Source organism: Mastigoproctus giganteus, chromosome 2, assembly GCF_048544385.1.
Source record: "Mastigoproctus giganteus isolate SK-2022 chromosome 2, ASM4854438v1, whole genome shotgun sequence".
Taxonomy (NCBI): domain Eukaryota; kingdom Metazoa; phylum Arthropoda; class Arachnida; order Uropygi; family Thelyphonidae; genus Mastigoproctus; species Mastigoproctus giganteus.
In genome coordinates this window covers 157512971-157535047 of record NC_143576.1, presented here as the reverse complement: position 1 = coordinate 157535047, position 22077 = coordinate 157512971, and the positions used below count along the sequence as shown (strand labels likewise).

The window sequence follows — 22077 nt, the reverse complement described above, 5'->3', positions numbered from 1 at the left end:
AACATGTGATAATAGCATTGTTCTGTAATGTGTGATATTTCATTGGACTTGCGTGGTATAAAGCTAATTAACATTGTCTTTCAGTAAGATGTCAAAAAAATACAATGTAAATTTCAGATGTATATGCCAGATTTTTTGTGTATTGTGAAATCTTAAAAAGGTAACACATCTGCCTTGTGTACCATATGTGGATGTGATATTTCATGCTTCACCATGAATTGCAAACATCAAATAAGCATAACAACGTGTTATGCTTTTATGATGGTGGATTTCTTGGTGATGATGATGATGATGATGCCGTATTCACTGAATGTTTATATGCATAATTCTTCAGAAATAAGTGATAGTGAAATGGCAAAAGATAGTGAAATAGCATTTCCCTGATAGTGAAATAGCAAAATTATACTGTTGTGGATGAACATAAACAGAGGATTGTTAGTAAAATTGTATTGGTAGGGAAAGAAGAGGTAATGATGGCTCTGAAAAATGGGCCATTTTTGATTGCTACCAATAGCACTAATAAAAGTGATTCCAAGCTATATCTCATTGTGGCTACATTTTGTAATAAAAAAAAAATTGTAAAATTGAAAGCTGCTTTCTCTCGAGGTCAGCATTGGAAGATGGCTCTGCAGGGTATTGCAAGTCATCTTCCAGTATTATTGTACATAATCTTCTGAACAACTTGAAAAAAGAAAAACTGTAGTAGTAGTAAGGGTATTAAAATAGGCTGTCTTTGTCATCTTATTAATTTGTGTACCAAAAAGGGACTAGTATCCAGAAAGAAGTGCTAAAAGAAAAGAGGTTTAAACAATTTCAACTGGTGCATGCCACCAAAGTAAAAACAAAGAGTTTGAAGCATGTTTGAACACATTAGTTGTCTTTGGTTAAATGTGTAACTAGACTGATAGAACATTGTTGACAAGTCTGTTTAAATAAGAGGTTAGAAGTGGTGAGAAAAACAATATATGCACTTTTTGGACTTTTCAATTTGTTGTATTGAAAAATAGAACAAATTGAAAAGTACAACAGGCTACCACTGGTGTGTAGCACTGACTCATGTTCAAATCCAGTTCATGGTCCAAAAGTTTTGAAAGAGGACAAATTGATGAACTCAAGAAAAAGAAATTAATTGCAAACATCTGGTAAGCAATCCTAAACAGGCAAGCAAGCTGATAATTCTAGTGATGTTATCCTCACTCATGTAGAAAGTTTGTTAATGTTTCTCTCTTCTGCTTGAATAAAGCAATTTGCTTGTTCCTTACTTTTAACTGTTATGCCAAATTTTGAAAGTCTGAATGCAACCCTTAAATTCAGTGTACCTCACATCCATGTACTGAGGTCATTACTTCTAAAGAATGTTATGTGCAAATTATTTTACTAACAGTTTCCAACTCTTTCTTCCACTTCCATTCTGGAAACTGATTGACATAGCAGACTAAATCAGATAGATGATTTTGACTTAGTCATAGGCATTTCTATTGCTAAGGTCATGGGGAATTCTTTTGCTAAGTGAGGAAGTACTTTATGGCTGCATGTGATTACATGGTGCATAAGTTCCCATTAAAAAATTATGTTCTTATAAATGCTGAAGTAGCAGCATCAATTTCAGTTTTTCATTTTCAAATTTGTAATTTTTTGTGGAGAAGTTTCCAGTACATCTTGATGTTGTTAAAGATAAAGAAGTAGATGAAGCAGTAGATGTTTTGTAGCATCAGTTCTGCCAGTTTCTGGCAGAATTTATGTCGGAATAATATAACAAATTATTCTGAGTCATGTTGTCATTTAACAGATACTCATAGCATTGCCAAGTGTGAGAAAATATTCAGCCAAGTTAGAAAAGCAAAAACTGAGTTCACATCTTCTCTTTCTAGTGAAGCTTTGTTGATGCTCTTGACAGACAAGTCTAGACAGTAATGATTGTTATGAGCAAAACTTGGACTCAGTGTTTCTGTAGAGAGCAAAGTTTGCAACAGTATTTTTCTTGAAGCAATCAAAATCAGTTGATGCCTAATAGAATATCCAAATAAAAATCCACAAATAGAAATATCTTAGATAACTTAATGTTTAAAAGCATAATGCATTCTGGTAAATAATCCTGTGCCTGTTTTTATAAAATGTGCATTTTTCCAGTGAAATATAATTTTTAGTGCAGCTTGGACATTGACAAAACTTCTTTCTTTTTCCCAAAAATCTCCTGTTTTTTGAGAAGTGTTCCTGCTTTTTGGGAAAAAAAAAAAAACCCTGTTTTTCATCTGTTTTTTGATCAAAAAGCAGGTGAAAAAACCTATTTTTCTCCTGCTTATAAATGTTTGATCTCCCACTTTTTGAAAGACAAAAGTTGGCAGCTATGTATTTAACATAGCTGCCAAAGGTTAAGTAACAAGGAATGTAAACAAGAAATTTCAGAGTTTGTGTTAATGTGATCAAAGTTATGCTCAGTGTATATGCTGTTCATTTATCCTATTTCAGTATCATTTGCATTAAGGCACCTCCGTAGCCAGGTGGGAAGGAGCAGCAGTACATAGCACAGGCTTCTTGATTAGACCGGGGTTCGAGCCCATCACCACCAAATACGGAGGATGTGGAAAGGTCAGAGAATGACCACCGCATATCCCGGAGCAATATGGCCTTAGTTGCTAATGCTCCTAAAAACCAAATAACTAACTAACTAACTCATTTGCATTATAAGTAAACATTAATCTTATCACATTAATAAATGCTTTCTTATATAAATGTCATATACATAAAGATTTTTTTGTTTCTTTCTATGCTCATTAATCAGCTGATAAAAATTTACAGGTAAAAAAATTATTCCTTGTAGGGAATAACTATTTCAGTTTAATGATCACTGATACCAAACTAATGCATTAATTTCTTACAGCTTTAAATGCGTTGACTGAAACCTTATGAATCCATTGAGGAATGCTCTTTAAATCACCCATATTTTGTAATGTAGTGTTTAGTATGCTTCAGTTTTTAAATAATTCCTTTTTTTTTTTTTTTATCGTATGATGTGAGCAATACTCGAAGGAACCAGTTTTTTCCTGCTTCCTTCGTGTATTGTGGCCATGAGGTTCAACCAGACAGTATGGCACCATCGTAATATCCAAGCCCGAGGTGGGATTCGAACCCACGACCTTTGGGTTACCAGGCAGGCAGGCACTTTTCCCACCTGGCTAGCCCAGTCGGCAATAATTCCATAAAAATTAAATTAGAAACTGTCATATCAGATAACTGCTTGTGAAAACTCCTATTAAGAAATGAACTTTTTGAAAGGAATCCAATCAGGAATTACTCCAGTATGGGTAGATTAAGAATACTTTGGCTTCAAATCTTCAGGGGGGGTCAAAGTTTCTAGCATGTGCATATATAGGGTGGTTAAAAAGTCCTTTCCTACTTTAAATCAATAATTCAAAAATTATAGAGAGATACATTGTAATCAGTATTAGTATTAGTAGTGGCAAATGATGCAAGAAACAAAAACTTATAGAGCATCATTAGCCAAAAAAAAAAAAAAAAAAAACTACCCACCTCTCCTTTCCATCCATTCCAAGAATTTGTGTAGTTTCTCCTCGAATTTATTCAAACTACCCATTTCCACAACAACAGATGGTGATTTTTTTCCAACAATCAACCACCTGCTGGCTGAAAGCAAACTTTTGCACATCTGTCCTATAGCCATCCTTCTTCAATTTGAATTTATGCCTCCTCATGTGTGTGTGTGTAGTCTCAGCAAGAGGAAGAATGCCATCAGCATTGAACTTACTCAATCCGTTTGAGGCCTTGAACATCTCAATCAGATCTCCTTGCAGGTGCCTAGTCTCCAGATGCCACAATTTGCAGAACTGAAGCCTTTCTTGGTAAGGTCACCCTTTTGTTCCCTTCATCAATCATGTTACCCTTCTTTGCACCCATTCCAGCAGATCTACATCCTTTTTTTAAAATGAGGCTTGCAGGAATTAGGGCACATCTTACTCAAGATGCGTTCTAATTATGTCTCTGTCTATCTTGTGAACTTCTCTGACCGTTTGGTCATCCCTGAGTATAAACAGAAAATTTATTTAAAATTTATTTATTTATAATCACCTCATTATCTCTGCTAGCAAAGTTCCTGCATATCATTGACAAAACCCCATGAACTCTCCTGGCAGCTTGTCTGTACTGCTCAGAGAACTTCATATCTGATTGCATAATTACCCTCAGGAAGTATATGTGAGATTTTTTTTTAAAACAATAAAAAATAGTTTGAAATTTCACCACCAGGAGGAACATGATTAATTTTGAAAAATTAGTAAAAGGTAAAATTTTCACCAATCTTTATTGACGATCAAATCTCTACATGTCCACTATGATTATCTAATAAGCAATTAAGACTGGGCATTGTGTTCTCCACAGCCATCTTCAAAATTTCTGATGGAATGTTCACTATCTCCTGGTGGATTGCATCCTTCAAATTTAAAGGAGTTGAGGGGAAATCCTGTAAAAAAAAAAAAAAAAAAACAGTGTTTCAGATACAGTGGGTTCCGGTTAATTGGGCCAAATCTTAAAAAACAGAACCCAATCAAGAAAATAGATGGGGTTTACTTCACTTAATTGGGACAACATGTCATTTAATCGGGGCAGGAGACTGTAACACTGGAGATTACCCTACGATTGTCTCCGACCATACCACGTGGTTTGGTCAGATTTCTGCAGGTCACAACCATAAAACAATAAAAACAATACAAGAAACAGCACTGTATTCAGCAGTCACAGACTTGAACCCAGGTCACTCAAGGCACTCAATGCACCCGGGTGCCTAACCACTCGGCTATGGCGACAATAAACGGATAGTAAACTCGATCTTATTGAATTTGTGATAATACTGACAGCTGGAATTCTGTGGGTTATTATGGTGAAATGTGTTTACATTTCCATGGAATCTTCAATCATATAAAAAAAATTAATTTTCAGAATCTTCTCTTCATTCCTATTTTTAAAGCTTCATAACTTGTTACTCCATTCTCACTTGCACGTATCGTGTTACTTGCAATTTGTGTGTGCCGTGTTCTTTGTTATTGATTGCTTATCTTTTTACTGTTTTAAATTTTAACCCCCACCCACAAATGTCAGTGAACAGAAATGCGATTAGTTAGTATGTACTTATTACAGAGGCTGACCAAGCTAGCCAGGTAGGTAAAGTGCCTGCCTGGCAACCCAAAGGTCATGGGTTCGAATCCCGCCTCGGGCTTGGATCAGAGTAAAATGCAAAAACTTTGGGAGGTGCATTATGGCCGCAGAAGCCGATGCGCCAACAACTAACAAAAAAAAAAAAACATATTACAGTATGTATTAATTATTCTGATTATTGCATATATTCTTCCGATTTTCACGTATCATTTAATTTTTTAATTGGTAAGGTAATAAAGGGTAAATTTCTGCTTAATTATCTTTATTTTTATAGTCTGTGGATAATATTCCTCCTATTTTCGCTAATTAGAATTAAAATTCAATTCACAAACATGATCACAATGACCAGCGCTTACTACACATCATATAGTGAACGGTACTTTACTATGATGAGTCCATTGTAACGTTATTTGATTGTACAGTGAACCAATTGTAAAGCGGGGTCCATTGTATTTTTAACTATTTATGTGAAACTTCGGATAATTGGAGCAGCCACTTAATTGGGCCAAAATGCACTAGTCCCGATATGTCCCAAATAACCGGAATCGACTGTATCTTCACAACCAAAAATCTGCCAGAATTAGGTTAAGTGATTTTGCAGGCCAAGTATGTGAAAAATGGCATCTGATAATTCCCTCTTCCATGAAGGTTTATTATGGGAACTATTTAAAATTATTGTTAATATGGGGCGTAGCACCATCCTTCATAAAAATTGTTTCAATGTAAAATTATATAATATTCATCAATCTGTGGGATGACTTTGGTTCATTGTAGCTTAGGAAATTGTGTGCCATTAATTGAGCATATTGCAAAATGTCCTTGATTGTTAATGGTTTCAAGAAAAAGGGATCAGTAATAGCATGCCATAACTCCACACAAATACTGTAACCATTAATGAGTAGAGCTGGATGCACAGCAACTAGGTCTCATCCTGTATCCCATAAGTAACCTTTTTTTGGTGAAACAGAAGCTGCTATTAGCAAGTCAAATCCAAGTGATCCTGATTAGAACAAAGATGTGTCCTTTATGTATTCTGTGCACAATCTTTGTACTCAATGCATTTGAAATAATAATAATGGGTAGAGCAATTCTTCAATATGCACATCAAGATTTTTTCTAGCCCATATTCAACAATTTATGACTGTCACAGATCCATTACGATGAAATGTGCTTTGTCTGTTCATAGGACATAAAATTAAGCATTCTGGATCCTGGGGAAATCTTGTCAATTATTCATTGGGTGAAATCATATTGGCTTTGATATTCTAGCAGTTCCAATTAATGTACATGTTTGATTTTATAGGAAAATAAGTGGCGCCTACCCTTAAGTATTTACATACTATGTTCCTGGGAATACACTTGAGTGAATGGAAGAAGGGGTAACGTACTCCATTCACTCAAGATATTTGACAAGCACTAGATAATCTCAACAAATTTGATTAGGCTTTTTTTGTTGCATTTCATCAGTTCTTTGAATCTCTTCTTATGATGTTGACAGATGACCATGTTTGAGATTACGAGTTAGCATTAGTAGAGGCATATGATGCAAGAAAGCAAGCTTATACAGCATCAGCCAAAAAAAAAAAAAAAAATTTTCCCATTTCACTGATCCATTCATTCCAAATGTTTGTCTAGTTCTGTCTTGAATTTATTTAAGCTATCAATTTCCACAACAACAGATGAAGTTCTTTGAAGAGCATGCTGTCATTAGTTATTTCCTCTGTATGCTATCTATTTTCACAAGGAATCAAAGATTTGTTTTGACTACAGTTATAGTAGTTGCATTGTCTCTAATAATGCCATTTATGTTTGCTTCACCTTCATTTTAAGCATATTCCCTGAACAGTAAATGCACAAAAGACTTCTCTCCTGGGGCACCTCTGTAGCCAGGTGGGCAGGAGCAGCAGTGTGTAGCACACGCTTCTTGATTAGACCGGGGTTCGAGCCCGTGACCACCAAATATGGAGGATGCGGAAAGGTCAGGGAATGACCACCGCATATCCCCGGAGCAATATGGCCTTAGTTGCTAATGCTCCTGAAAACCAAATAACAACTTCTCTCCCAGAAGTCTTTTGTGCATTTACTGCTGTATGACTTTTACAGTGGTGTTCTATAATCATTTTGTGAATTGTTGAAGTCCTAAGAATCCAGAATGAATACTTTTCTATGATTTATATACTGCTAGTACATAAATCATAGTAAGTTGCATAAATAAATCATAATATACCATTGATACATATATAACAAATTGGATGAAGATGTTCCTTTTGGATATAAGTAGTGAATTATATTTTATATCTGTGCAGATGTCCACATTGGCATTCAATAAATGCAGTGCAATTTTTGCTATTGTCATTTGAAAGTTTCAACAAGAATTTATGCATACATAGGAGTTTTTTAATCGTTCAGCACATTTCATTGCATTTAATTTATAATGACTTCTGTGTGTGAAAAATGTCAAATTTGGAACATTGTTCAAATGTAAAACTTTTCAAATGCATAGGCAAATCTACTTCTGAAATATTGGAAATGTTCCAGTAGCAGAACTATTAGAAATGACTAAACTAACATGTTTTAATGGCATTATAGATTCAAAGAGGGATGAAAAAGAGACACTGATCTTTCTGGAAAACTTTAACAGCCTGAAAAAATTGAAACAGCTAGACAGTGCATATGTCAGAACCACAATGTGACCACTGATAAACTTGCAGAAGCTTTAATGTTTTGATATGGAAGTTGTTATAGAATTTTAAGTGGTGAATTAAATATGTGTCAGGTTTCTCTGTATGTTCATATCCTTTGGTATTTACTGACAATCAATACAGTGAGCAGATGACAATTTATGGTAAAATTCATAACAGCTGGTGATAAAGATCTGTTGTTCCTAGACTCCATCCTGACTGGGGAAGAGACTTGGTGTTTCCTCAGTCAGGATGGCTCACAAATTGAAGTGTTAATCCTGAATATGGAAATTATCAGAAAAATTTTGGCAAGACTAGTCAAAAGGGAAAGTGATGCTAGAATTTTTTTTGACCATCATGGTATTGTCGGTTGGTTGGTTATTTGGTTTTTAGGAGCATTAGCAACTAAAGCCATATTGCTCCGGGAATATGCAGTGGTCATTCCCTGACCTTTCTGCATCCTCCGTATTTGGTGGTGACGGGCTCGAACCCCCGGTCTAATCAAGAAGCGTGTGCTACGCACTGCTGCTCCTTCCCACCTGGCTATGGAGGTGCCTCATGGTATTGTGCACCGCTAATTCATTCCTTAGGTGTCACTCTGAATAAGGATGCTGGCTGCAAGAGGTAATTCAGAAAATGCATAAAGAATTATAGGCAAAAAAAGGATTGGAATCAAAAAGGTCTGTGTTTACAGTGGTACTATATGTACCACTGTAAACTCAGACCAGACATAGGAACAATGTTTGAGGCAAAGAGCATTACAGATTCAACACTGATATAGACTTTGAGCTGAATTCCATGAAATATTTTTCCATAGGATTCAGATGATAATTTTAAGGAATGAAAAGAAGATTTTAAGAATATTTTAAAAAGTCATCAACTAAATGCTTTCAGTATGCAGTTGATGACTTTTTAAGGGGATTGATGGCATGGTTGGCTTACATATTAAATTATTTATAAGAATAGTCATTTACATGAAAAGTACTGGTGTGCAAATACTTATTTAATCATAAAATATATATTATATCTGTATATTTACTTTGGTTTCATGTTCCAGTGTATTACCTCAGACTGTGAAAGGGTATGTACTTTTCTGGCGAGAAGTTATGGCTGATGAAGTTACAGAGTATCAAATAGCACCAAATGCCAAATCACCTTTTCTGCTTGATAACCTTCATCAGGGAACAAGGTATAAGTTTTAAGTCATTAAGTTTTAAATCATTAAGTTTTTTATAAAACCAGCTTAATTAATGTTATTTTGAAAGATATAATGTGTATAAATGTGTATCAATGTGTATCAATATAATGTGTATCAAATTTTAGCATTAGTATTAGTAGTGACATATGATTTAAGAAAGCAAGCTTAATAGCCAACAAAAAAACACTTCCCACATCACCTGTCCATCTCCTCCAATAATTATCTAGTTCTTTCTTGAATTTATTTAAACTACTTGCTTACAACAACAGATGGAAGGTTGTTTCAGCAATCGATCACCTGCTGGCTGGAAGCAAACCTCCACATATCTATCCTGCAACTCTCCTGCTTCAGTCTGAATTTATGCTCCTTGTGTGTGTAGTCTGAGTAAGAGGAAGAATCCTATCAGCATTGAGCTTGATCAATCTATTTAAATCCTTAAACACCTCAATCAGATCACCTTGCAGGTACCTAGTCTCCAGACATTGAACTTTGCAGAATTGAAGCCTTTCTCAATAAGGTTACTCCTTTCATTCTCTTCACAAATCTCTTTGCCCTCTCTGCACCCATTCCAGCAGATCTACATCCTTCCTAAAATGAGGCTTCAGGATAGGGAGGCTTTAGTCCACTCAAGTGAGGCTTTACTCAAATGAGGATTTAGTCCACTTAAGATGTGGAATAATCATTGCTTTACAATGGGATAATCATCTTATCCCTGCTAACAAAAAAATCCTGTATATCATTGAAAAAACCTTATGAGCTATCCTAGCAGCCTGTGTGCATTGCTCAGAAAAGTTCATATCTGACTGCATAAGTACCTGCAGGTCTTTTTCATTATCTACTAACCATACAGTTACAGTTGGTATGTTAATCTGGGATTACTGCTATCCATATGCAGTATCTTGCATTTGTCAACGTTAAACTTCAGCTGTAATCCCTGTGTCCATGTGCCTAATTTTTCTGGATCTTGCTGAAGTAGCTTACCCTGATTATTGTCATTAACCACCCTGCCAATCTTTGTATTATCTGCAAACTTAGATATTAAACCAGATATACCTTCATCAATATCTTTAATAAATATAGAAACTAACAATGGGCATAGCACAGAATCTTGAGGGACTCCACTAATAACATTAGTCTACAAAGAGCACAGTCCATTAAAAACCAATCTCTGTCTTTTACTGCTCAACATTCCCTTTATCCAGAGAAGTAACTTTCCCTTAATGCCACACTGCTCCAAGTTGTACAGCGGTCATCCACTCACTCCAAATGTTTGTCTAATTCTGTCTTGAATCTGTTTAAGCTATCAACTTCTACAACGACAGATGGAAGTTTGTTCCAGAAATCAACCACCTGCTGGCTAAAGGCAAACTTCCACACATCTATCCTACAGCTGTCTTTCTCAGTTTGAATTTATGCCCTCTCAGGTGATTATTCTGAGCAAGAGGAAGAATCCCATTAGTATTGAGCATGCTCAAACCATTCAAGGCTTTATACACCTCAATCAGATCACCTCGCAGGTGCCTAGTATCCAGACACTGTAATTTGCAAAATTTAAGCCTTTCTTTGTAAGAGCAACTCTTTGTTCCATTCACTAATCTTGTTGCCCTTCTCTGTTCTCATTCTAACAGCCATACATCCTTCTTAAAATGAGGCCTCCAGATCTGTATGTAGTACTCAAGGTACTGTATACAGATCATTGCATGACCATTGCATTATACAAGGAGATAACCACCTCCTTATCCCTGCTAGAAAAATTCATGTACATCATTGACAAGACACCATGAGCTGCTCTTGCAGACCATCTGCACAGCCCAGAAAACTTCATATCTTCCTGCACAATTAACCCCAGGCCCTTTTCACTCTCTATCACTGTCAGTGTAGTCCACACAGTTGATTCATTACTCTGAGGTTACTGCTTCCCATATGCAGTACTTTACATTTGTCAATGGTTAAACTTCAGTTGCCACCTCTCTGCCCATCTGCTCAACTTTTCTAGATCCTGTTGCAGCAGTGTACTGTCATTAGTACTGCAATAATTAAAGACAAACACCAGCCAGGGAATTAAAAATTTTTACTATAAAAATAAAATATACAGAAATAAAATATAATGAAATACTGTAATACACTATCGGAAGACTAAAATATTACAAAAAATTACGATAAAACGTTAAAAATATAGTTAAAAATATACTGAAGCAATAAAATTATCTAAAATAAACTGGATTAAAAGCGATAAAACCTGAAGTGTTCGGAGACTGCTGTCTCCTTCTTCAACAGATAAAGATACTGTTAAAGAAGGAGACATCAGTCTCCGAAAGACAGATACAGGCAGATATCTGTTGAAGAAGGAGACAGCAGCCTCCGAAAGCTTCAGGTTTTATCGCTTTTAATCCAGTTTATTTTAGATAATTTTATTGCTTCGGTATATTTTTAACATTTTATCGTAGTTTATTTTATCGTAATATTTTAGTCTTCCGATAGTGTATTACAGTATTTCATTATATTTTATTTCTGTATATTTTATTTTTATAGTAAAAATTTTAATTCCTAGGCTGGTGTTTGTCTTTAATTATTGCAGTATGGAATTTACCAACCCAATAGGCCTGTTTCAAGATACTGTCATTAGTGTCATTAACAACCTTGCCGACCTTCGTATCATCTTCAAACTTGGACATTAAGCCTGATATACCATTATCAATATCATTGATGAATACAGAAAACAACAATGGACCCAACTAGGAACCCTGTGGGATTCCACTAATAACATTAGTCCGTGAAGAGCAGTGTCCATTGATTACCACTTTCTGTCTTCTCCCACTTAACCATCCCTTTATCCTCAGCAGCAATTTGCCTCCAATGCCACACTGCTCCAATTTGTGCAGCAGTCGTCCATGTGCAACAGTATCAAAAGCCTTTCTAAGATCCAAATATATGATAACAAAGTTATTCCCTGCATCCAGTTCCTTTGTGACTACATCATAGTATCCAATCAAATTGGTCAGACAAGACTTCCCTTTAATAAACCCGTGCTGTGTCTTAACTATTACTGCAGTCTTGTCTAGATGATCCTGCAATGCTTCTTTAACCTGTACCTCCATTAATTTTCCGGGAACAGAAGTTAAACTAACAGGTGTGTAATTACCTGTGTTTCCCTTTGATCCTCCTTTGTGGATTGGGGTCACGTTTGCATATCTCCAGTCCATGGGTACCTCCTCTGAGTCAATGGAAGCTCTCATAATTATGGCTAAGGGTTTGCCTACTTCCTTTGCTGCCTCATCTAATATAACTGGATTGATTCCATCCACCCCAGGTGCCTTGCTTATGTTTATCTTCAACAATTTCTCCTCCACTTTACTCTCAGTTATTACAAGATTATCTAGCTTACTGCAAGAGTTTAATTCACCTCTGGCATTCCCCTTCCTGAATAACTCCTCATGTGTGAATGTAGATGCAAAATATTCATTTAGTTTGTTTGGTCCTTGAGGTTGTCACAGACATTCTCTCAGATATGCCAGATAAGCTGTACTTGCTACCTGGGAGTCTAAAACACTGATGGAACTGATATTCGGTGACACTCAAGTCAAGTGGACCCAATTTCGGGGAAGTCCAGATGGTCTGTGACAGCCAAATCCTCTGCTTGCACCTTCACGATCGTGGGACTGTTAGTAATCCTGGGTATAACCTCCATGCACAAGTACACGGTGGGTGACCATCCAGGTGTGAACCAATGTAAGTAGGGGTCGAGGTGTGGCACCCACACCACATGGAGGAATGCTGCCCCTCTATGTTACCAGGCAGTACTAGGTGGTAGATGACTATCATCAACCGGTGCAATACGACCACTTTGCTTATTGGAGGCTTGAAGTGGTGGAACCCATGTTTAGTCTCTAGAGCTAAGTTCCGGTCAACCCCTTCCCCATCTCTTCCATCATGCAGTATGATTGATGTCTTTTGAGGTTATGATGAACATCGTGGCGAGATCCAATCTTCCTTACATTTTGAGGGTACAGTTCTAAAACGGTATTCGCAGGCCGGCCGCTGCTTAGTACACCGGACCAAACCTATTGGTAGCTCTCTGGGAAGCTTCTGGATCAGCTAGTGTATAATCTTGCTACCTCTACTCTGCCAGATAGTGACTGGAGGGAGTCTGAGTAGTGTGTATGTGGGAGGCATTGTCGAGGCCACGTTATGTCAAGGATCTGGGTATATTCTTACCATGTGTACACCATATCCAAAAATTTCATTACTTCATACAGCATGTCCCACCCTCGTTTTCTTATTATTGAATACATACACCAAGAATTGTCAAACTAATAGAGTAAGCTTATCTGCGAAAAGATCTAAACCTTCCAAACACTTCCTAATTAATTTCACAAATATATGTGGTCTCAATTCTAATCTCAACGATGTCCATTTCCACTTGCTATCTGCCAAACCCCATGTACTTTTTCTGACAGAATCTCAGTTATTGGTTGATTCAACTACTGCTCATCTCAGTTGCCCAAATTATTCGCTGTATGATTCAGTTTGCCTCAAAGGTGGTACTTGTGCATATATCCATTCCGAAATTCCCTGTCAGAGACTTGGTAATTTGGAATCTCCTCTTTTCGATCTTCCCTGGCTTAAAATCTCTCTACCTCACTGTGTCAAATTCATCTGTTCTCTCTACCGTTCTCCCAACTCCATTAATCACTTGGAGTCCTTTGACTTCCTCTCTTTGCAACTTTACTTTCTCCAGTCCAACTTTCCTAACAGTGAGGTAATATTCCTTGGTGATTTTAATGTTCACAACTCCAGCTGGCTCCTGTTTTCTAGTCACACCGACCCAGCTGGTCGAGATGCTGAGGCTTTTCCAATGACCTTGCACAGATTGTTGTTCATTTACCTACAAGAATACCGGACAATCCTAACCATACAGCCAACACGCTTGATCGTTTTCTCACAAACAACCCTTCTAAGTACACAGTCGAAGTGAGAGGTCCTTTAGGCACCTCAGATCACAACTTGGTGACTCTCTCTTCTCCAATGGAGCCTTTATCTCATGGTTATTCCCAACCTCGTGTTGTTTGGCATTACAAGAATGCGAAATGGCATGACCTGTGAGATTTCTTTTCTTCTTTTCCTTGGGCGGATTACTGTTTCAAAACTTCTGATGTTAACGTTTGCTCAGATCATGTCAGTGAAATTATTCTTGCAATGCTTCTATTGTAATGAGCAGCAGCCTATTTCTATTATAATAAGCAGCACCAGGGTAACTAAGTTAGGGTAACTAAGAGTAAGAAGAAGTGCATGTATACTTGCATGTACATTAATGCTAGAAGTATTGTAAATAAAATTGATGAATTTGAAGTGCTGATCAAGACATCAAAGGCTAATATTGTTGGGATATCAGAGACATGGTGTCACACAGATATAAGCAGTTCAGAATTGGAATTTGGGGAGTACAATGTGTACAGAAAGGACAGACAGGGTAGGAAGGGAGGAGGAGTTATGCTTTTAGTTAAGAAACACATAAAATTTGAGAAAGTGCATCCAGTTGACACAGGTGGACAGTGCAATGTTGAGTCTCTTTGGTGTGACATAAACGCTGGGAAAGGGAAAATGAGAGTAGGAGTATGATATATACCTAATGATACTGATCAGTTCAATTAACAGTTGGGCAGAGAAATAGAATGGGCCAGTAAATCAGAATATCTTGTATTGGGGGATTTTAATTTTCCAGATATTGACTGGAACTTGTGGGTTGGTCACTCAAAGGCAAGCAAGAATTTTGTGGATTTATTGGAGGATTGTTTTCTACAGCAACATGTTTGAGGGGCAACCAGTGGGAGTAATACCCTTGATCTGATTATCAGCAGTGATGACACATGCATTAGGAATTTCCAGATAAAGGTTACTAGGCGACAGTGATCACAGTGTACGGATGTGGGATTTACTTCAAGATGTAACTATGACCAAAAGTAAAGGGAAGGGTTTTTGTTTTCATAAAGGTGACTACAGAGGTCTCAGACAGTTTTTAAATTCTATAGAGTGGGATCAACTGATGATGTTAATTCATAATTGTGAATTCTAATTGGAAAGCCTTCAGGGACTTAATTTTGGAGGCTACAAGACTTTTTATAAAAATTAAGAAATACTGTTCATGGTTCAAGCCTAAAGGGATGTCAGATGAATTAATGAGGCTCATGGCAGAGAAGAAAAAGGCATGTGATGCATATAAATTATCAGGTGACACAGAAGCCTACGATAGATATAAGCTAATCTGTAATCAAGTCACAAAAGAAGTTAGGTAGGCAAAGGCAGATTATGAGAAATCTTTGGCAAAGGGTGCAAAGAAAAACAGCAAAAAGTTCTTTACTTATGTAAACTCTAGAAGGAAGGGAATGAATCAGTTTGGTCTGCTTAACATAGAGGGTTTGACTATTGATGATCCTGCTCAAGTAGCTGATAAACTGAATGAGTATTTTGCAACTACATTCACACATGAGGAGTTATTCAAGGAGGGAAATGCCAGAAGTTTATCAAACTCTAACAGAGAGCTAAGTGATTTTGTGATAACTGAGAGCAAAGTGGAGGAGAAATTGTTGAAGTTAAACATAAAAAAGGCACCTGGTGCAGATAGAAGCTATCCAGTTATAATGAAGGAGGCAGCAAAGGAAGTAAGTAAACCCTTAGCCATAATTTTGAGAGCATCCTGAGAGTCAGGGGAGGTGTGCAAATGGACTGAAGATGTGCAAATGTATCCCCAATGCACAAAGGGGGTTCAAAGGGTAACACAAATAGTTATACACCTGTTAGTTTAACTTCTGTTCTGAGGAAAATATTGGAGTCACTGGTTAAAGAGGTGCAGATACAGGATCACCTAGACAAGACAGCAGCAATAGTTCAGACACAGCATGGGCTTGTTAAGGGGAAGTCTTGTCTGACCAACTTGATTGGATACTACAATGTGGTCACAAAGGAACTGGATGCTAAAAATAATTTTGATATCATATACTTGGATTTCAGGAAAGCTTTTGATATTGTTGCACATGGAAGACTGCTGTACAAATTGGAGTGGTATGGCATTAAGAGCAAGTTACTGCAATGGATAAAGGAATGGTTGAGTGAGAGATGGCAGAAAGTGGTAATAAATGGACACTGTTCTATGTGGACTAATGTTATTAACAAAGTCCCAAAGGGTTCGCTGCTCGACTCCCATTGCTGTTTTGTGTATTTATCAATGATATCGATGAAGATATATCAGGCTTAATGTCCAAGTTTGCAGATGATAAAAATGTGGGCAGGGTTGTTAATAACATTAAAGACAGTATGCTACTGCAACAGGGCTGAGACTTGGCAACCGAAGTTTAACCTTGACAAATGCCAAGTACTGCATATGGGTACCAGTAACCCAAGAGAAATGTACCAACTGTGTAGTACTACACTCAGGGAGGTGGATAATGAAAAACACCTGGGGGTATTTGTGCAGGCAGATATGAAGTTTTCTGAGCAGTGCAGATGGTCCGCAAGAGTAGCTCATGGTGTCTTGTCAATGATATACAGGAATTTTTCTAGCAGGAATAAGGAGGTGATTATCCCCTTGTATAAGGCAATGGTCAGACCACACCTTGAGTACTGTATATAGGTCTGGAGGCCTCATTTTAAGAAGGATATAGAGCTGTTGGAATGAGTACAGAGAAGGGCAACAAGATTAGTGAATGGAATGAAGGGTTGCTCTTACAAAGAAAGGCTTAAGTTTTGCAAATTACAGTGTCTGGAGACTAGGCACCTGCGAGGTGATCTGATTGAGGTGTATAAAGTCTTTAATGGTTTTAGCATGCTCAATGCTGATGAGGTTCTTCCTCTTGCTCAGAATAATCACCTGAGAGGGCATAAATTCAAATTGAGGAAAGACGGTTGTAAGATAGATGTGCGGAAGTTTGCCTTTAGCCAGCGGGTGGTTGATTGCTGGAACAAACTTCCATCTGTTGTAGAAGTTGATAGCTTAAATAGATTCAAGGCAGAACTTGACAAACATTTGGAGCGAGTGGATGGGTGAAATAAGTTTTTTTTTTTTTTTTTTTGGCTGATGCTATATAAGCTTGCTTTCTTGCATCATGTGCCTTTGCTAATGCTAATAACAATAGTTAGCTGTTGCTGCCTTCTTTCATACATTAATTGAACAATGTGGTTCTGCTTTCGACACTAAATGGTTAGTTTTAACCAAGTAATTAGATAAATATTTAACTATATAGTAGGTTTGTTGGCATACATCTTACATCAAAAACAGAAAAACCTAGAGATTTTAATATCTATTAGAATTACTTCATTGTAAATTTTAGTATTCATCCAGTATGATACTCACTTTTGACCTGCATTATTAATTATTTTTTAACTGTAAAAGTATAGTTGGAAAAAAAATTATTTGTGGCAGCATTCCTATACAAAAAATGTAATGGGGCCCTTGTTTGTGTATTAATTTTCTAACAGTTTTGGTTTCCTTTTGATTTTTTTCCATTTCACTTCTCTGAAATTTGGCTCTAAGGTAGTCATACCCAAAAAAGATTATTCCCTATTCCCAGGGATAGGGAATAATCTTTTTTGATAACAAGACTGTTGTTACCAATATTATTATTTTTTTATCTTATTATCCAATATTATAGCAGAATTAAGAACAAAATTTTATTTAAAGTTCTTAATTTTCAACTATTTCTTTCCTTTTATCCTAAAAAAAAAGTGATTGGCAAACTTTGTACATAAAAATTGCTGCTGAAGTTATATTTTTGATGAATCCACTAGTTAGTTAATTTGAATCAGATGCTATATCTTCTATTTTCGTGTATAGTTATGCCATCCTACATTAGCCAAACCTAAAATGAAACAAAAGGCATGCATCAAACTCAACAGGGATAGTACTTCTTTTTTAAATTACTTTATAATTATTACAATTGGAAGAATATTTCATTCTAGTTTTTTATTTAAAATGGCCAACTTTTTACATTATTAAATCAGAATTCATTTTTTTCTGTACATTTATTGTTTTAATTTGGTACTCATAAAGTGACCTGCAGAGTATCTTTTAAAAATTTTCAGATATGAGGTTCTTGTTGTAGCAAGAAGTGAGCATGGAACCAGCAGAGAATCTGTGCATGCTGTATTTACTACGACACCAAGGCCAGCATATGATGATATTGACGAAGTGGAACAGCATTCAGGCTACAATGAGAGTGCATGTTGTGTTATTGCTGGACTAAGAGAGAGTTGTATGTCTCTTTGCTCTTATCAGGTAATCATTGAAACTTATATATGCTAAAGCCAATTAAGATAATTTTATAGATATCTATAAAATTTAATTAAGATAGCTTTTAGCTAATTTTTTCATCTGAATCTATTAGCTACTAATCAAAATTTATAAGAACAATTGCACATAACAATTCTACTGATAATAATATAATTTCTTTAGTTATGTAGTGGTAGAGTGTATTTTCATTGTAGTTTTCTTTATCATATTTAATTCTACGTTGTGTCAGCCATGCAAAGGGTAGATATAGAATTTAGGAAGGGGAGGTCACACATGTAATGTAGAATGAAGACTACATACTTTTCTAAATATTTCCTGCTTTTTTTGTTTTTTGTTTTTGTTTCAGCATTTAAAGTTCAACTATTGAGTTTTTAAATGTGAAAATTAAATAAAAAATAGTGATTCAATAAATGATTATGCTATCTGTTGGGTAAATAATTGTGTTATCTATTTGGTTACTTAAGTTAACTTATTGGAAAACAAGCCTTGAGCTTCAGGTTGCATATAACAAAACTTTCCAGCAATGACTGTGGTGGTGTCAAATAAACTTAATTTATCAGATAACTCAAAGTGAGTTATCTAATAAATTAAACGTACAATAAAATGGTTACTTCCATTTCACTTCCCTGAAAATAAAATGAATTGCACGTCACAAATAGATATAGTTGTCTGAAAAATAGACTTAAAAAAGTACACAGTTATGTTTCTGGTTGACAGAAAACAAAATATTAATAATAAATAATCAGTTCAAATAAATAAACCACATATTTAGCACTACCTTTTGCATCCAACATTTCCTGTGTGATTAAAAGATGGTATGATAATACCATCTTTCTAGAATGTTTCTTTGCAAAGAAGTCCAACACTTTATTCCAATCAATGGGATATCTTTGTGAATGGAGTGAGGTAAATCTCACTAGTCTGTCTTCTTCCATTGTATTTCTTAAATATGTTTTAATTCTTCCAGGGATAGGAAAACTTCATTCAGCAGAAGATCTCAAGAGAGGAATTACAGCTATTATTAGCATTAGCATTAGCATTAGTAGAGGCATATGATGCAAGAAAGCAAGCTTATTCAGCATCAGCCAAAAAAAAAAAAAAAAAAAACCCTCTCCCATTTCACCCCTCCGTTCGTTCGAAATACCTGTCCAGTTGAGCTTTAAATTTGTTTAGGCTATCAACTTCAACAACAAGTGATGGAAGTCGGTTCCACCAACCAACCACCCGCTGGCCAAAGGCAAATTTCCGCACATCTATCCGACATCCGTCCTTCCTCAATTTGAATTTATGCCCTCTGAGGTGATTATTCTGAGAAAGATGAAGAATCCCATTGGCATTGAGCATGCTCAAACCATTCAAAGCCTTATACACCTCTATCAGATCACCTCGCCGGTGCCTAGTCTCCAGACTCTGTAATTTGCAAAACTTAAGCCTTTCTTCGTAAGAGCAACCCTTTGTTCCATTTACTAATCTTGTTGCCCTTCTCTGTACCCGTTCCAGCAGCTCTACATCCTTCTTGAAATGAGGCCTCCAGACCTGTATACAGTACTCAAGATGTGGCCTAACCATTGCCTTATACAAGGGAATAATCACCTCCTTATCCCTGCTAGAAAAATTCCTGTATATCATTGACAAGACACCATGAGCTACTCTTGCAGCTCGTCTGCACTGCTCAGAGAACTTCATATCTGCCTGCACAATTACCCCCAGGTCCTTTTCATTCTCCACCACTGTCAGTGTAGTACCGCAGAGTTGATACATTGCTCTGGGGTTACTGTTACCCATATGTAGTACTTTACATTTGTCAATGTTAAACTTCATTTGCCACCTCTCAGCCCATCTGTTCAACCTTTCCAGATCCTGTTGCAGCAGCATAGCGTCAGTAGTGTCCTTAACAACCCTGCCAACCTTTGTATCATCTGCAAACTTAGACATTAAACTTGATATCCCATCATCAATATCATTCATAAACACCGAAAACAACAATGGACCCAACACTGAACCTTGAGGAACTCCACTAATAACATTAGTCCACGTTGAGCAGTGTCCATTGATTACCACTCTCTGTCTTCTGCCACTCAACCATCCCCTTATCCATAGCAGCAATTTGCCTCCAGTGCCACACTGCTCCAATTTGTGCAGCAGTCTTCCATGTGCAACAGTATCAAAAGCCTTTCTAAGATCCAAATATATAATATCAAAGTTATTCCCTGCATCCAGTTCTTTTGTGACTACATCATAGTATCCAATCAAATTGGTCAGGCAAGACCTGCCCTTAACAAAACCATGCTGCGTCTGAGCTATAACTGAATTCTTGTCTAGATGATCCTGCAGTGCTTCTTTAACCAGTGCCTCCATTAATTTACCTGGAACAGAAGTTAAACTAACAGGTCTATAATTACTTGTGTCAGCCTTTGATCCTCCTTTGTGAATTGGGGTTACATTTGCACATCTCCAGTCTATGGGTACCTCCCCTGAGTCCAAAGAAGCTCTCATAATTATGGCTAGGGGTTTGCATACTTCCTTTGCTGCCTCCTTTAATATAACTGGATAGATCCCATCCACCCCAGGTGCCTTTTTTATGTTTATCCTCAACAATCTCTCCTCCACTTTCCTCTCAGTTATTACAAAATCATCCAGCTCACTGCCAATGTTTACTTTACCTACATCATTCTCCTTCCTGAATAACTCCTCATGCGTGAATGTAGATGCAAAATACTCGTTTAGATTGTTAGCCACCTGAGCAGGATCCTCAACTGTTGAACCATCAATATCCAGTGGACCAATCTGATTCATCCCTTTCCTTCTCGAGTTCAAGTATGTAAAGAACTCCTTTCTGTTTTTCTTTGCATCCTTTGCCAAGGCTTTTTCGTAGTCTGCCTTTGCCTGCCTAATCTCCTTTGTGACTTGGTTACAGACCAACTTATAACTATCATAGGCTTCCATGTCACCCATTAATTTGTATGTATCCCATGCATTTTTCTTCTCTGCCACATGTCTCATTAGTCCATCTGACAACCATTTAGGCCTAAACCTTGAACAATATTTCTTAGTTGGTATGTAAAGCCTGGTAGCCACCAAGATTAGTTCCTTGAATGCTTCCCATTTTGAGTTTGCTGTTGGTAACATCATCAGTTGGTCCCACTGTATAGAATTTAAATACTGTCTCAGACCATCATAGTCGCCTTTACGAAAACAAAAACCCTTCCCTTTACCTCTGATGGTAGTTACCTCCTTGAGTAAATCCCACTTCAACACACTGTGATCACTGCCACCTAGTGGTTCATTTATCTGCAGGTTCTTAATGCATGAAGAATCACTACTGATAATCAGATCAAGAGTATTGCTCCCTCTTGTTGCCTCACGAACATGCTGATGTAGAAAACAATCATCCAATAAATCCACAAAAGCCTTGCTAGTGTGCGAGTGACCAACCCACAAATTCCAGTCAATATCTGGGAAATTAAAATCCCCCATTATAAGACTCTCTGATTTACTGGCCCACTCTATTTCCCTGTACAATATATTATTATACTCATCAGAGTCATTAGGCCTATAGCACACTCCTACTCTCAATTTTGATTTCCCTATGCTTATGTCACACCAAACTGACTCGACACTGCCCTGTCCATCGATGTCAACTGGCTTCACTTCCTTTGACTTTATGTGTTTCTTAATTAATAGCATAACCCCTCCTCCCCTCCTGTCCTGTCTATCCTTTCTATATACATTGTATTCCCCAAATT

At 36.8% G+C, this 22077-nt stretch overlaps 1 protein-coding gene across 2 annotated transcripts in view; it reads left to right on the top strand.

The window, feature by feature from the left end:
* Positions 1–22077, top strand: part of LOC150089688 (Ig-like and fibronectin type-III domain-containing protein 1) — a 337470-nt gene that overhangs the window by 206570 nt on the left and 108823 nt on the right. For both annotated transcript variants that reach the window (XM_090389599.1, XM_090389600.1), the window contains 2 exons: positions 8908–9039; positions 18124–18316. In XM_090389599.1, the coding sequence (XP_090245725.1) occupies positions 8908–9039; positions 18124–18316 (325 nt within the window). The remainder of the gene's footprint in view (positions 1–8907; positions 9040–18123; positions 18317–22077) is intronic.